General features: G+C 75.8%; 1 protein-coding gene across 1 annotated transcript in view; it reads left to right on the top strand.

Annotated features, from left to right (window-relative positions):
• The first annotated feature begins 554 nt into the window (after window positions 1–554).
• The window catches only part of ULK1 (unc-51 like autophagy activating kinase 1), a 21,439-nt gene continuing 21,195 nt past the window's right edge, over window positions 555–798 (top strand). The window contains 1 exon segment of the mRNA XM_035016801.1: window positions 555–720. Within this exon segment, the coding sequence (XP_034872692.1) occupies window positions 610–720 (111 nt within the window). The 5' untranslated portion in view covers window positions 555–609.

Raw genomic sequence — 798 nt, 5'->3', positions numbered from 1 at the left:
AATAATAACAATAATAAATAAATAAAATGCAACAGCTCTAAAGCAGCCCGATTTATTCTTTGCGGTCCTTAGCCCTGGGGTACACAGGCCACGTCCGAGTATTAATGCGCCTGTGTAGAGACGAGGCAGCGGACAGGGGACGAGGGGACGGGGGCACGGTCGCGGGGGGGGTCCTCCCCTTCCCCCCTCTTCCCTCCCCTCCCCTCCCCGCACCCCCCACCCCGGCCTACCCCGGGGGCGAGTCGAGTGCTGGCCCCGCCCCACCCGCCATGGCCCCGCCCCCGCAGGCCCCGCCCCGCCGCCCCAGAGCGCGGCCGCCCGCCAGGCCCCGCCCCCAGCCCCGCCCCCCGGCGCTCACTGCGCCTGCGCCGGCGTCTCTGGCTCTGGGGCCCGGCGGCCGCGGCTCTTTTGTTTCCCAGTCGGAGTCCGGGCCGGAGTCTGAACCCCAGCCGCAGTCGCAGCCGCGGAGGGATCCGGATCAGCAGCCCGGGCTGCCAGGGCGCCCCGAGCGGCCCGCGGGGCTGGAGGCGGGCCCGGCCTGCCCGATGGGGCGCGCCCCCCGCCCGCCGCCCCCGGCCCGAGCCGCCGCCTGAGCCGCCCGCCCGCGCCATGGAGCCCGGCCGCGGCGGCCTGGAGGCCGTGGGCAAGTTCGAGTTCTCGCGCAAGGACCTGATCGGGCACGGCGCCTTCGCCGTGGTCTTCAAGGGGCGCCACCGGGAGGTGAGGGGCGCCGGCGGGCCCGGACCGAGCCCCAGCGCGGGGGCGCCCCGCCGCACGCCCGGGGCGCCCCCGTCCCCC

This window comes from Mirounga leonina, unplaced genomic scaffold (assembly GCF_011800145.1).
Source record: "Mirounga leonina isolate KUSES-001 unplaced genomic scaffold, KU_Mleo_1.0 Mir_171, whole genome shotgun sequence".
In the NCBI taxonomy this organism is placed as follows: Eukaryota; Metazoa; Chordata; class Mammalia; order Carnivora; family Phocidae; genus Mirounga; species Mirounga leonina.
The sequence above is the reverse complement of the archived record's forward strand: the minus strand, read 5'-3'. Positions and strand labels throughout refer to the sequence as shown.